Source organism: Patiria miniata, unplaced genomic scaffold (assembly GCF_015706575.1).
Source record: "Patiria miniata isolate m_02_andy unplaced genomic scaffold, ASM1570657v1 HiC_scaffold_6, whole genome shotgun sequence".
NCBI lineage: Eukaryota > Metazoa > Echinodermata > Asteroidea > Valvatida > Asterinidae > Patiria > Patiria miniata.
This window is the reverse complement of record NW_024037073.1, coordinates 20,551,655-20,565,057: the sequence shown is the minus strand read 5'-3', so window position 1 is coordinate 20,565,057 and position 13,403 is coordinate 20,551,655. Positions and strand designations below refer to the sequence as shown.

The window sequence follows — 13,403 nt, the reverse complement described above, 5'->3', positions numbered from 1 at the left end:
TTTGAGTGGTTACGAAATTAACTATAAAGTTTCAATTTACCCAAAAAGAAATAAAATTAGAACATCTAAATCCCCCCCCCCCCCCCCCCGGATTTAAACCCGCAACCTTCAAATTGAGAAGGTTGTGGGTTCACACTTTTAGTGGTTACGAAATTAACTATAAAGTTTCAATTGACCCAAAAAGAAATACAATTTTAATATCTTAAATTCCCTTCCCGGATTTGAACCCGCAACCTTCAGATTTAGAGTCAGCAGTCTGAACCACTGCACTAAGCATAATTTGATGCTTTTTTAGTGGTTAAGAAATTAACTATAAAGTTTCAATTTACCCCCCCCCCCTAAAAAAAATTTAAAATGTAAAATTCCCACCCTGGATTTGAACCCGCAACCTCCAGATTTAGAGTCAGCAGTCCGTACCATTGTTCTAAGCATAATTTCACACTTTTCAGTGGTTACAAATCAATAATAAAGTTTAAATTTACTCGGGGTAAATTGAAACAGCATGTGTAGCTGTAAAAAAAATGTAACAATGCCTGCCTCGCAAAGTTGCCATGTGGGTCATGGGAACTTTCCGTGTCGTGGTTGTATCTCTGCTTGTGAGGTGGTTTCAGTGTGTCCACCGTCAACTTGATTTTCTTAAAACCTGAAAAACTGCAAGAAGTTCATGGCCCGTCGTTAGTATTTAGCAGGGAAAGAATCGTATACCAAGGAGGTTGCGATCATGGCGATGTGCATTCACAAAGCGCGGGGTTTGCAATCGCACCGATCCCATCCTGTTGCATAAACCGCAGATCTAAGATTTCACATAATCCTATTTAAACATTTGGATTTTGAGCATGTCAAGGAAGTGAAACATTTTGGATGTTGAGCATGTTAAGGAAGTGACAATTAAGCTAGTGGTTGCTCACGTACATCACATTATGTGCATTTCCCCCCCCCCCCACCATGTTGAAGCACTTGAAAGTGTTCAACATATTTAATTGGCCTGATTGAAGATCAATCTGATAATTGATTCAATTATTATGTACAAAAACAGGGCTGATGGCTTTCAGGGACTTCATTCAATCCTTGCAACATGATCTCTCTGTAATTTTAGTTTCTATGTATTGGAGTAGTGATGTGAAGTAGTTTTCTATGTGAGGAAATAATGCTTTATTTTTAATCAGGGCCCAAAGAAATATTAATTGATTGTGTTTTCATATAAATTCTCCACTGTTGGGAAAACAGCTAGTTGACTAAGAACACGATTCCTTGGTTTGAATTTTTCCTCACACACATGGAAAGATTATGACAAGTTAAATTTATTGAGGAGAAAAAAATCATTTTGTCAATTGAGGGAAAACCTGATTTTGTTTAAAGACATTAATCTTTTTATGGCACTCCCATATATAATCCAAAATAGAACCATTGTCTGATTTATTATTGCATAGTTCAGAGGCAGCATACATGTCTATTATTTTTTAATTCCAAAGTTTGAAGAGTAAGTCAGGCAATCAACATTGATGCCAACAAAGCTATAATTCTCGGATTATTTGATTCACTTCATAGTAATTTTTACATTGACAAATAAGAGTTACAAGCCAACTCAGAACTTTTTTTTTTTTTTTTAGATGACGCCAAATAAAGGTACTCTTGTGACTGTTTTTGACAATCCACAATTCCTCGGCTACTGAGTTGCACTGCACTGAAATGGATTGTTTCTTACTGTAAATGCTCCCAGGTATCGAATGGACTGATCCAAGTCTTACTAACGTCCTTTCTCTACCAGATATGGTGCTCCAAAATATTGTGACAGAGATGACAAAAAATGCAGGGACACGTTTTTTTTTTACCCGAAAAAAAGCTCAATTTCATGAAAATATGGTTTAATTGGTGCAACGTTAATTTTACATTTTGAAGAGACCAGTATTACTTGGCTTTGGGGGTATAATTACCTCTTCAAGTTGTTTACTTTACAAATTATGGCAGTAGGTACATTTTGAGAAATACACTGGGACAAGCATTTTGAGGGAGTTTTGAGGGAGTATTGTAAAGAATGAGCATCTTGTCCATTATTTTAAAGAGTTTTAACACTGTACATAATCAGAGTCATGTTTAAGTTAATTTTATAGCTTAAAAATATCGGGGCTCAGGGCCGACATGGACACCTTGTCCACGTATCTGTCGAACTGGCGCTTGAAGCTCTCTGTGGCCAAAACCATGTCCTCCGCATTCCATCTCAACAACAGAGAGGCAAGCCGCGAGCTCAACATCATCGTCAACAACAACAGACTCCAGTTCCAGGCCACTCCGACATACCTAGGGGTCAAGCTCGATCGCACACTGACATACCGCCAACACCTGGGAAATGTGTCAGCAAAGACATCAGCCCGCGTTGCCCTCATACGACGGCTAGCTGGCACAACTTGGGGTGCATCGACTAAGACACTGCGCATCTCCACCCAAGCGCTGGTCTTCTCCGCCGCTGAGTATTGCGCCCCAGTCTGGTGTAGGAGCACCCACACCAAGAAGCTGGACATTACACTCAACAATGCCCTGCGCACGGTCTCCGGCTGCCTGCGCGCCACACTGGTCAACCAACTACCAATCCTCGCAGGCATTGCCCCACCATCTCTACGTCGAGAAGCCGCCATCCTGGCACTGTCGCATAAGGCCACCAATGACGACAACCATCTTCTCTACAAAACTGCCACAGAGATCCCACACCGCGCCCGCCTAAAGTCACGACGTCCTTTCAAGGAGCACGTCCACCAGCTTCTGTGCTCCGTACCACCTGACATTTCCAAAAGGCTATGGCTCAAACGGTGCTGGACAGAAGAGTGGCAAACAGCAGACCATTCCAGGCTGCACCGTTTCTTGGACGAGCCAGGCGAGCTGCTCGGTGAAGACCTGCCGCGCAAACAGTGGACAATGCTGAACCGCCTCAGAACCAGCGTAGGCCGCTTCGCCGCGACTATGAAAGGCTGGGGGCTCAGGGACTCCGCCGCATGCGACTGTGGCCACCCAGAGCAGTCAGTTGACCATATAATCGAGTCCTGTCCACAGCACCGGCCACCCCACGGCGAACATAACATTATCACCCTGGACGCTGACACAAAGACATGGCTTTTCTCCACCAAGTTGCAGGTGTGATGAAGAGACGATGGTAGCATATGAGAGAAGAAGCTTAAAAATCTAATTTTCATTCTATATGTTTCAATTTATAGTGCCTTAAAGTGTAGGGACATGAAAGTAGACACTTGATACTAAAGAATGACCCACAGGCCCCTTTTTGATAAGAACTTGCTTGGAGTGTACATGCAGGAAGAAATTCACGATAAACATCTCCAGGGTTTAGGGTAGAGATAAACCCACGAATGATTCTAGCCAAAGGATGATGCAATGGGCAGTTGCACTGTTTAGCTCTGTTCACTATGGGGTGTCAGTGGGTACATTGAATTAATGAAAGGAAGCTGCAACAAGAAGCAGAGGGTGAAAATTAACTTCTTAAAGTGTACATGTATCATAGATCTTTTGACGATAGCATCTTGCCAACTTCCCAATACAGAACTGTGATAACTTTGCTTGAAAAAGCTGGAGATCAGCTTAATCCTCAGAAAGAAAGACTTATTTCCTTACTCAATGTAGATTACAAGATTGTCTCTATAGCTATTTGCCTTTGCCTGGGAATAGTTATTCTTTTTGTTATTAATCCTTTCCAGACCTGCAGGATCCAAGGCAGACAATAGGCATTTGCAATTCCTGCGCCATCACAGGATTTCTTTATGGTGCCACCCAAACGAGGAAGGCTGACAAAGAAAAAGACGGCCTCGTGGCTGTTTCCAAGACTTTCAGATTAATGCACACCGAGTTTAAACTAGAAGATGTATTACTTAAACATTCCGGAAGGAACAATTTTACAAAATGAACAACCATACATCTGTACCTGGTACATTTTCCAGAATGAGCTATGGAGATTTGCACGCAATTGACAGCGTGACCGGCAGGCTACCATAGTGTGCGCACTGCGCTGAAAGTTCCCGGATTCATGACGCCCTGTTACTTCAAGTAATAAATGCACACTTGGCACTGTAAAGAGGATTTTGAAGGCTTCATTTTGATCGGTCATTCAATGCAGTTGGTTAAACTAAAGACCACGTACCAAGGACAAACAAATTTGTCTACTCATCAGTCCTTTGGCTGCCATGAAACACGGCGAACATCATTTTTTACTACGCTCCACCACTGTGTTGTTACAAAAGGCGATGGTAGACTTGTACTGACACACACGGTGTATACAGACATGCAAGTGATAAACCCAATTGCTGCGACAAAAACCGTTCCACACGCACTTCACGTTATCAATAACTGACTTAGTAAAGTTTAATACTGCTGTTCTTGTTGCGACTCGCTGTGTACAAACTGTTTGTAATGTTTGACACAGATTATAACTTTCTGGAAGCAGCCATGTTTCTGAGAATGACATATACACAGCGCCCTCTGTTGGCTAAAGGGTGTACTTTACATATTGTAACAACCTCCCCTTTTTGAGTTTGTGGGAAAATGCGCACAATTTTTTGTTTTAAAAAATAACATGTAGAACATTGAGTCCCTTTAACAGTCTAGTAGTTTCAACAGTCCATTAACAGTTCACGTGCTGAGTGTAAATTAGCAGACTTTCAAATATAGTGCTGAGATTTTTTTCAAAAGGCTTTCAAAATGCAGGCTTTCATGTCTGAATCAACAATTTGAACTAGATGGCTTAAAGAGTAATATGATTAGGCAACAACAGCTGACCTCGTAGTAACGAGAGTCGACTGTAGATTCCAAGAGTCTTAATTCCTTGATCATTTCCTTAGATCAATAGAAAAGCTTGATACAGTTAATTGGAATTTTTTTTTCAAGCTTTGGAACCTGTTTCGGCCCTGTTTTTATTTATTATATGAAAGTATTTTATACAGATATTTCAAGCAGGGCTTTAATGAATGGTTTTATGTCTGGCCCCATTCAATTTTCAAAGGTGTTAAGCAGGGGTGTCCACTTTTATTGAGAATCGAAATTTAAAGTTGTTGCTGATATTTTTAAATGTATAGAACAGTAATGTCTTTATATGCTAGTGGGAAAAGCAAATGAAAAGTACCCACGCCTATTGCATTCTACTTTAAGTTGCGTTTAATCAGAAATTAAAACCAGAGATTTATTTCATATCAATTCTTCTTTTTGAATTGTTTGAATTAAGAGTTCATAACTTAGAAATATACTAAGTTTAGTTTGCAATTGTTTTCCACCTTCCTAGTGATTCGGAGTACTGCATAAGTTGACGTACATGTATAAAGTTTGACTGATAATCTTTTTATGACTTAATAATAATTGTAAATAATGCAAGTGTAAGAAGTAGGTTTGCAAATTAAATGGTACATAATAACGTGTACATAGAACTGTACTTGTCCAATATTTGGTGTTTGTATTCTGATCGTCTTGATCTTTCCAAGCTCCACTGATGTGCTACTCTTTTAGTGGCATTCATGCAGAGTCCAAACAGATCAACCTAAAATCATCATATCATGCCTACATGTAGATGTATTGACAGGCAATTATGACAAGCTCACTGCACCCCATCTGCAAGTTATCCAGTTATTCAGGGTATCTACATGACATGGTATCATGTTCCTCATTGGTGTTTGTCAGCAAAATACATTGTAAACTTCACCAAGACCTCATGGGCTGCAACTACAATATAGTGTCCCTGCTTAAGAGGGCTACACACATAGTTCTCATGTTGCTATACAAGAAAGTAATTATTTCAAAGGATTAGGCCTATATTTTTAGGTTCTGCAAAAAAATACTGGCAGTGCAGAGCAAAAATAAGCATTCTGCACACAATACAAAATTGGTGAAAACTTATCAAAATAACACAGCATTGTTGGCATAATGGTGCAGCGTCCCCTTTTGTTTCCTGTGGGGATACATGTGTTGGCCCTGTCACGATTAATTCCAGGATAAGAATTATCTTTGCCTGCATTACAGTTGTATAGCAGGCAAAATGTGTCTAATCGGTTGAGGAATGAATTCTGGGAGGCGGTGTTACGTAAGGGTAGAAAGGGTGTGTCAAATTTGCATACGCAAGAACGTGCATAGAACGTACATAGAACGCACGAGGCGTTGGGGGGATCATTCTAGCTTGCGACTTCAGTTCAGTTAAGGAAAAACTGAGAATGGATCAGCTTTAAAAATAGCTTTGTGTAAAAGTGCCAAACGTTTTGTTTTGCTGGCAACCACAAGGTTTTCCCAGAGTTTTTGCTCATGGAGTTTTATCTCTGGTTTTTAATCCAGTGGGTTTCTTCGGGAGTTTGTTGCGGTGTTTAAACAATTAAATTACATTGAATATCTGTATAGTTATTGTTTGTACTTAAACAATTAAAGAACCAGCTCCAACTGGTTGACTGCCCCTTGGCAAGCCATACCCTAAATGGTGATATATGTCGTATATTAATTTGGTGTTGTGTTCATAGGAAAGGATGTATCATTAGAGTAGACTGGCAAGAGCAGTCTTACCCTGTCCAGATTTTGTATCAGAGGCTTTGTTGAAGCTTAGGACAGCAAAGAAAATACAAGAGGCAATGTGAAAGATATCATTAAGGGTTCAACTGCACTTCCTCGGAATCATAATATGAACCAGCCAAAAATATCTAGAAGGGTGTCTGCTAATAGCTCAATGTAATTAGCTTTCACGATGGTCAAGTGGACAAGATTTCTTTGGCCAAGAGTACACTTACAGTTTACCATGGAATCGTTCATATATTTAAGACTATTTCAGTACCTGTTAGTACCTAAATTACGCAAACGACCTTAACTATTGCAAGGGACAATATTCAACGGATAAGAAAGGAAAGGTAAAGGATTGAATGATGAAGACCTGTTTTATGATTTGGATAGTTTTTCATTGTGGGTATATGTACATGTATAGGTACACCAGTGCTTTTTCTAAGAGCTTGGTAGGAAAAAAATCACAAGCTTGCTCAGCTGGGAGTGAACCCATGACCGCCTGTTTACATTCAAATATAATTAGCTCAAATAATTAGGAAATTTGGTTTGTCCCAAGAATGTTAATATTTACAGTCACTTGACACAAAAGTTCATCCAGGAAAACAGCATCAGCTGACTAATTTTGTATCAAAGAAAATGACAGAATTTTATGCATTCCTTCCTGGTCATATTTTTAAATAAAAGTTAATTCTATCAGCACTTGTACTACATTGTGTATTTTGTAATCAATGAAAAATTAATCAATAAAACCATGGAGTGCACAGGTGGTTTCAGGCGCTACAGTTATTAGGCATGGAAGTTTTTGATACTATAGTGATTATAGTGTCCAAAACTGCCATGCCTAATCACTGTAGTGTCTAAAACTGCCATGCCTAATATTTAAGGCATGGCAGTTTTGGACACTACAGTGATTAGGCATCGCAGTTTTGGACACTACATTGATTAGGCATGGCAGTTTTGGACACTACAGTGATTAGGTATCGCAGTTTTGGACACTACATTGATTAGGCATGGCAGTTTCGGACACTACAGTGCCTATTTAAGGGTTGGGTAATAAATTCTTTAAGTAATGAAGGCTAATCCCTCTTATGGATGTACGTGTCAAGTTTATATGTACATCCATAAGAAGGATTAGCCTTCATTACTTAAAGAATTTTTATTGTAAACCCCATTCACACTTTATCAATAAAATGCTAGACTGTAGAAAATGACATTAACTTTAAAGGCCCTTGAACTCATTACTGTAATGAGTGAGGTACACGGTAAGAAAAAAATATGGCTTTACTTTGCCTTCAAATAAAGTACCGGTACATGTACATGTATAGCTTTAATAAGCAACAGATGAAAAGCATGAGTTTAATGAAGAGTAAAAACAGTCATATCATGTAACAAGAGGCTCCTAAACTGAAGTGTAGGGTCATCGACAGCTGGAGATACCCCCAGTGTCACCCTGATGTTGGGTTATTCCGAGGATTGGGCACCTATTCCTTATTTCCACATACCACACAAAAATGTTGTAGGAAATGGCATCATATTCATGGAAAGCACATTCACAGGCAACACAAACCAGATTGGCATGCTGAACGTTCATCTTCAATTTCATGAGCCAACAAAAGTGTTTATAGTTTAAATACAAAAAATTACAAAGACTTAATGTCTTTCTGTGTGCTTCCTAGATGGTTTGTAGCCCACACATTTTAGTGGCCTTGGTTTTATGGCTGGGCTATACAACAAACCAGCACCTCTGCTTGCATTTGCCACTAAAACAGAAAGGAATATTTAGCCAAAAATATTTTGCAAAAAAAAAGAGATCGGTTGTTAAACATGAATCTCAGGTACATGAAGGTTGGCAGGCATAAGTGAATTAAACTAATTAATTAATCAGCGAACACAAATTAGTGTACAATGTACATGTATGAATGCAATCAGTAGCATAGCTTTTTGTGGAGGGGGGGGGGGATGTCTGAACCATCTTAAAAGCTCTTAAAAAGACTGTTGTTTTATGACACCATCAAATACTGCCAGGGGCTTTTCCCCCCCCCCCCCACCACCATCCAGCTATCTATACGCCACTGTACTTTTCATGCATCAAACTAGTTTTTACAAAGGCATTTGGTTTGAACGCCTTCATATAATATATTTCACTGGATTTTGCCCTCCACTGCCGTAGTCAGTGAAGGGCAAATTCTGGTAAAACCCTACATTTAACCCTCCTATGCAAACATACATTCTGTTTAAAGTTGTCCTTTCAATCTAATTCTCACAAGTGACTGTTTTCAACAGTTTAGAGCTCCCAGCCCACATAAAGCAGGATTGACTGGCTAGGACTGTTTATGTAACTTGATACAGCTATACTTTGACTGTAGATGATTGATAAGACAGCTCTGCCTACTTCCTGCCTGCTGTTGCCTGATGACTGAATTTGACTAATCACATGCTAGCTTGCTTGAAATATGATCTGACTGTTGGTGACTAGCTTGTGTAAAAAGCATGGCAGAGGAAGAGGATTATTTTTTTACTGTCTGTGACTGTTGAAACAGCAGGAGGATTTAAATTGAAAAATCATGTCATTGTGAAAACCTTACATTAAAATTACACCAACCTGACGCAATTTCCATCAAAAGTCTGTACTGCGTAATAAAGTATCAATTACAAAGAATTCATCACAATGAAAAGTGACCACAAAAATATACAATTAGTAAAATTATAACAGCTTTTAAATGCTTTGTTTCATAAAGTATAAACAGCAATACATTTAAATGTTGCTGGATCAAATATTAAACTGTCACTTTCAAGAATCTAAATTTTTCATTTTAATAAAACAACGGATGAATTATGCATATCATGTGATACTTCAGTCTCAAACCACAGTAGGGATTACGCCTTCACCGACAGCCAGGTACTGATACCCCACCGTCACCCTGATGTTGGGTTATTCCAAGGATCAGGCACCTCCTCTTTTTAACTCTATGCTGATTACAAGCATCTCGCCTTTATGCCAAGTTTCACTGCATTGTTTAAGGGTCTCGATCTAGCTGAGTCTCTGTAATGCTGAAGAGCTCATCAGAAAATATCACTATCAGAGCTGAATCCTTGATCATCTATGCCAAGTCCTGCTGCAAGGTTTCAGGTTCGGCGGATTTATGCAGAGTAACCCACAGCTCAAACTAACCCAGGACATACACAAAGCTGCTGTATCAGATGTCCCGCTTCAATACTTGAGGATAATGAGCCGAGTCACTGCCATGCAAACGAGCTCAGAAAACATGATCAGAACAAAATCATCGACATGCAGGTATTCCATGTTCTGCTGCAAAGTTTCCAGTTTTAAGCAGAGTCTCTGCAACATCTCTACGGCTCAAAAAAACATGTCAACGTACAGTTCTTATTGAGCTACTTCAATGGCAGAATCAATGGCACAGCTCCGATTTCCATCATCTCTGGCTTTGAAGTTCATGTATCCTAGGATACAGACATCTTTAAACGGCCAACTAGATGCTTATCTGTAACACCGTTAGTGGCGGTTCGGCAGGATTACCATGTGTGACAACTCGGGGAAAAACAACCATCTCACTAGGCGTATGTACAGTTAGGCCTACCCAATTAGCTGTAAGCAAGGGAAAGCTTGTACTACTTGCAATCATTTCAGGCCTAGTTGAGTCTCCAGGTGTTTATGCCAAATTTCTTGCATATCATCCAGCATGTCCAGTAAGGCTTATCCTGGATTTCTAATACTGCAGGTGTTCTGCTGCATAATACAGGTAAAAGTCGACCAGGATCTGATGAGCTATCACTGTCATTTCCCTGCTAATTTAAACTGTACGTGAAGAGCTCTGCCGTGTTTCTTTAGAGACAAATATTCCACCGTGCATCAATGCCTCGTGTTGATCTGTGATGGCGCAAAGTTCACCTATGATTGTTTCCACTGCACTGTAAACTTGTCACCCTGAGATCGAGACCCTTTTTATTATCAGGTACTAGCGACTGAGTCAGTTGGACCTGGGGATCGGCACGGGAAGGGTCCAAACTCCCTGAAGAAGCAATTGCAATGACACAGCTGCATTCACTGCTTATTAAATTACTCTTTAGAATCCTTGCCGGATCATACATGTTCACATTTGCATTTATTTAGAAATCTGATAAATTTGGCTTCAACCAAGGGTAAAGTTTTACTTTACACCGAAATATATGCACCGTCATATCATGTCTTGGCACCAAGATGCAGGAAGTAGTGGCTTACAATTGGCACAAAAGCCATCTTGCCAATAAATAAATAAATGTACAGCATTGAACATCAATAATGTGTAATAATTGTATCTTGCAGACACCAAGGAGGTCATCCTCTTAAATATGACTTGGGTGCCAATGCTATCTCACTTTTATTTTCAATGTACCCTGCATTGATCACGGTATAACGTGTACAAGCAGTGAATGGGCAGATGGCCTCTGGTACAAAATTGGATCAATATTGTAAGACTCCTGTGGTGTGGGGCATGGTGTTTTACCAAGACCAAGTGCTCCATGGTACCTTCAGCTTGTGTTTGAGTGCCATGCATCTTGATCAATAAATGCCCTACATGAGTAAATACACAGTATGGCATTGACATGCTGAGCTATATAACTCGTCAACATATAGTTTGAACAATTTCCCTATTTTTAGACATAGGCCTATTTGTAAAAGCAGACTACTGTATGTTCGCATACTTTTCATTGAACAGTTTTGTCATTGCTTTTTTGTCCTGTAAAACTGACACCAGGAATCTGGTGCAATCCACTTCCAACTGCAACATACCCAAGGGCAGTTACAAGTACAAGACCATACTCTTACACCAAGCTACTATGATGTGGGCTCTCTTTCCATTCATCATTAGAAAAATTACACTTTGTCAGTTTTGACTTTTGATGGAATTTGCATCAGGATAATTTATATTACATGTATACAAATAATGAATATTTCACGATTGTGCAATGGAAAGAATAATTTCAATTTCATGAAATTATTCTTACCATTGCACTCACAAACATTCATTAATTGTAAACTATAATTACGGGCACTGTATAATCAGTGCTTTTCAACAGAAATTAAAATCAATAGCAAAAGCTATCTTGAAAGGCCAATAGTATCATTTGCAATTACAGAAATGTAAATAAAATAGCTGACTATTCAGCTCAAGTGTCACATCTTTTAAAGATCATGAACAAAAAGTGTGCCTTTATTTAACAGGTTATTTCAGAAGGCAAATTTTTGAGCACTTGCAAATGATCCTATCAAGCCATGTTACTTCCAACCTACATGTAGGCCAATGAGGCCTTTACTTTTAAAAGATATGCCAGGCCTGTACAGAGGATTTTCAAATGAGTGTCATGTATCGTTTCTATCGAGGAGTGTTCATATCAAGTAGTAAAGACTATTCATAAGATGGAATTTGCATCAATATTAGGTTTTGCCCTTCATCGACGTACAAACACTGTATACTCAGTGTGTTCAACCTGAGTGAAAGTCAGCAAAAGCACTCGGGTGGGAATCGAACCCACAACCTTCTGCTTTGTTGAGCAGACGTCTTACCACTCGACCACCAAGCACGTGTGATTGTTTAACTTTCACTCGGGGGTAACACACCGAGTAGACAGTGGTTATATGTCGGTGAAGGGCAAAACATAATTATTGAAAATTGTAAAGACTTACATTGTGCAAGCAAAATGTATGCAAGCCATAAATCACACAACAAAAATATAATTTAGCTGTTCAAATGACACTTTTCAAAGGTACTTGTATTAACACCCATCCCTGGTGCAGGCCTGCATATTTTATTTTAACTTTTAGTCACTGTAGCGCCCAAAACTGCCCTGCCTGTTACTCACTGTAGCACCAAAACTGCCCTAGCACTCTTAGGGTACATTCGAGTACAATGTACATGTAGCTCACCCGGATCGATGTCTCAGGTTAGCCCCTTGCCGTTCAATTCGCTCCAACGTCTCGAGTCAGCCACCAAAGAAACTGCTCAAGGACCAAACTCAGTGGTGGAAACAGGTCCCATGCATACAAGTGTTGTTCATTTCAAGAAACGAACAAATTTGGCGGCTAGACAGCGAAAATGTCGAGCGGATCCAAAAATCAACTTATTTCAAGCAAAAGGGTAATTATTTATTTAGTTAATTTCAACTTTAGAGGCTGTAATTCCAGCCCAACATTTTACTTTTGCAACTCTCTAAAAAGCAGTAAATCTCAAACTTAACACGCAGTCTGAAATGGGCATTTTGTACGGACATCACGTGAGGATCGTGATGGCCCACGGTTGAATATTTGATTAGTCCGGCTGTCATAGCTAATGTCTCCCTTTACAGAGTCGATCCCAGTGAGCTACTTAAAGGCACCCTATGATTAATTTTTTCAGTGAATAAATACACTGTAATAAAATACAGACCAAGATGCTAATGGGTTAATTATATTGAACGACAGATATAAAATTCATCAGTTAAAAAAAGATTGCTCAGCCAATCAGAAGAACATAAATTGCAATTGGTCTCAAATTAAAGCTTATGGTCAAGTGCGTTACACACTACCAAAGCTTATATCATCATAGTTCCTTGATTGTTTATTTAAGCACAGTTTTTGTAACTGATGCATTTTTTTATGCACACCCTGTGTAACAGCTATTTAAAGTGCTTTTGGGCAGCCAGGGGAGAGTAGGATTCTCAAAGGGAAGAAAATGGCGTACATCGCATTTTGGAAATACACTCTTCATATGTTCATACACCACACAACAAACATTTCCTATTACAGCTTTAGCTAGAAAAATATTCTCACTAATAGGAAATTAGATCTTCATCATTCAATCCTAACTATGAGGTGTTTTACGTGAAAAATAGGGAGGGGG

At 39.3% G+C, this 13,403-nt stretch overlaps 1 protein-coding gene across 1 annotated transcript; it reads left to right on the top strand.

Annotated features, from left to right (window-relative positions):
* Positions 1–2,139: 2,139 nt before the first annotated feature.
* On the top strand, positions 2,140–3,132 carry LOC119743328. Its single transcript, XM_038219732.1, has one exon. The coding sequence runs from the start codon at positions 2,140–2,142 to the stop codon at positions 3,130–3,132; it is 993 nt and encodes a 330-aa protein (XP_038075660.1).
* Positions 3,133–13,403: the final 10,271 nt, after the last annotated feature.

Bases quoted from the DNA above. Each gene is read 5' to 3' on its own strand.
- LOC119743328 (XM_038219732.1), top strand. From the start codon at position 2,140: ATGGACACCTTGTCCACGTATCTGTCGAACTGGCGCTTGAAGCTCTCT.